Source organism: Cyprinodon variegatus, unplaced genomic scaffold, assembly GCF_000732505.1.
Source record: "Cyprinodon variegatus isolate N-32 unplaced genomic scaffold, C_variegatus-1.0 Scaffold2232, whole genome shotgun sequence".
Lineage (NCBI taxonomy): Eukaryota > Metazoa > Chordata > Actinopteri > Cyprinodontiformes > Cyprinodontidae > Cyprinodon > Cyprinodon variegatus.
In genome coordinates, this window is record NW_015152685.1 from 4,960 (window position 1) to 6,847 (window position 1,888).

At 48.0% G+C, this 1,888-nt stretch overlaps 1 protein-coding gene across 1 annotated transcript in view; it reads right to left on the reverse strand.

Annotated features, from left to right (window-relative positions):
- LOC107080698 (sorting nexin-7-like) overlaps nt 1–1,266 on the reverse strand; it is a 6,112-nt gene extending 4,846 nt beyond the window's left edge. The window contains exon 1 of the mRNA XM_015368905.1: nt 1,115–1,266. Coding sequence (XP_015224391.1) covers nt 1,115–1,198 — 84 coding nt within the window. The 5' untranslated portion in view covers nt 1,199–1,266. The remainder of the gene's footprint in view (nt 1–1,114) is intronic.
- Nucleotides 1,267–1,888: the final 622 nt, after the last annotated feature.

Genomic DNA, 1,888 nt, shown 5'->3' on the forward strand with positions numbered 1-1,888 from the left:
CATCGTCCGCCATGGTTGTGGTTTTTCTTGCCACTTCTGCGTAGAAAGACCCAGAATAGTGACCGTTGTCGGGTAGTAATGGCGTTCAGGTCCAATGATGGCGACCTGGCCGTTCAGACACACACCGCATTGAAAAGATCAGATTGGTTTCAGATTCAGCACCACAGAGCAAAGTGCCCTGAGTCGCATTGGAGAAAAAATCTGATCTATGTTGTTCTGACCGTCATTAAAAGATCAGATGCAGGTGGCATATGGGCCAAATAATCAGATCACTTCAGGTTGGAGTGGACGGAGCTAAAGCTTCTCCATGATCTGTAGATAGCGGTGATATTTATGGACTAGATCCCAGGATGTCTCTACATCAGCATCCTAACGTGGCCCTGGAGGGCCGCTGTCCTGCAGGTTTTACAGGTTTCCTCCCTAAGAACAGCAGATTTCCCTGATTAACAGACTATTGCTGAACTGCAACCATCAGAATCAGCTGTGCTGAAGCTGAGGAACCTCTGAAACCTGCAGGACAGCGGCCCTCAGGGACCCACTATGCCTGCTCTACAGGTTTGCACTCTATGGCAGGCCATTTTGACATTTATTAGATCAACTGAATATTTGATCCAGATGTCTGAAATGATGGGAAGCATTCTGCATTCACCAAAGAAGAACAAAAGCAGACAGTTTATCTCATAATTACATCAATATCTAATAATTATGAGCTCTTATCTGTGTTGAATGACGTCACTGTGATGTAAGATAAACCACATCTCTGTAATTTGATTGTTTCTGGTTATAATTCATAATGAATAGAGATCAGTGGAAGTGACGCGCCTCCAGCGTGAAGTCTGCGTGATGACGTCACCAGGTAGACAGCGGTGGGGGTCAGAGGTCACCAGGTTCCCTGCCAATGCCGTGACCACCACCTACAGAGGAGGGTTCCCACCCGGCGGGACCGGTTCGGTTCTGTGGGTCGGAACCGAACCGGTCCAGAAATGTCCCGATCTCTGAGGTCTCTCCCAGTGGATCCAGAACCACGATGGGCAGTATGTGGGCCAACCGAGCCTCAGACTGAGCAGAACCGGACCGGACCGGGTTCGGCTGGTTCTGGAGCAGCCGGGCTCACCTTAGTGAAGACCTCCAGGTCTTCGTCCTCGTCCAGGTCCAACATGTGTCCAGAAATGTCCGCCGGTACCGCGGTTCCGCTCATTCCACCGCCCGAACCCTTCAGTCTGAAGACCGGAGGCAAACTTTCCTCCAACTTCTGAGAGCGGAAGCTCAGCGGACACCGCCATGTCTGCCCGAACCACTTCCGCTTTTCAAAATAAAAGCCCGGCTGCCTGATCACCTTGGTTAATAACTGGCTGCTAATTCGGCCTTAAAGGAGACCAGAGACTCTGCTCAGTCACAGAAATACAAAACCAGAGCAAAATAACTAGGAACACAGATAACATCCTAAAAACTGTCCTCCAAATCAACGGTTATCAACCTTTGATTAAAAAAGTATAAAGGCCTTTCTTTAAGCCGACGCTTATGTTGCTCTAAGACAGTTTACTACAAATTATCAGCTCTACAGATTAAGTAAAACGTCAACCTTTGTCCCGATGAAGCTTAAATACACAAAAGAAATAAGGCTGAGATGAAAAAAAAACTTTGAATAGAGAGATTGCAGGATGTCAGGCAGCACAAGCCCCTTTGGGGCTTTTATTTGGGTAAATAACTGACGTACTTCCGGTATGAATGTCGTTTGCTTTTCCATAGTACAGATGCGGAAGAGTCACATGAGTCCACAGCACTGATCTGTGTTTATTCACTGGATTGATCAAAGCCTGTTGGTAGTAGAGTGAACCCAGGGCCGGATTTACAGCATGTGGGGCCCTAGGCAAAGACAGGCAGGGGG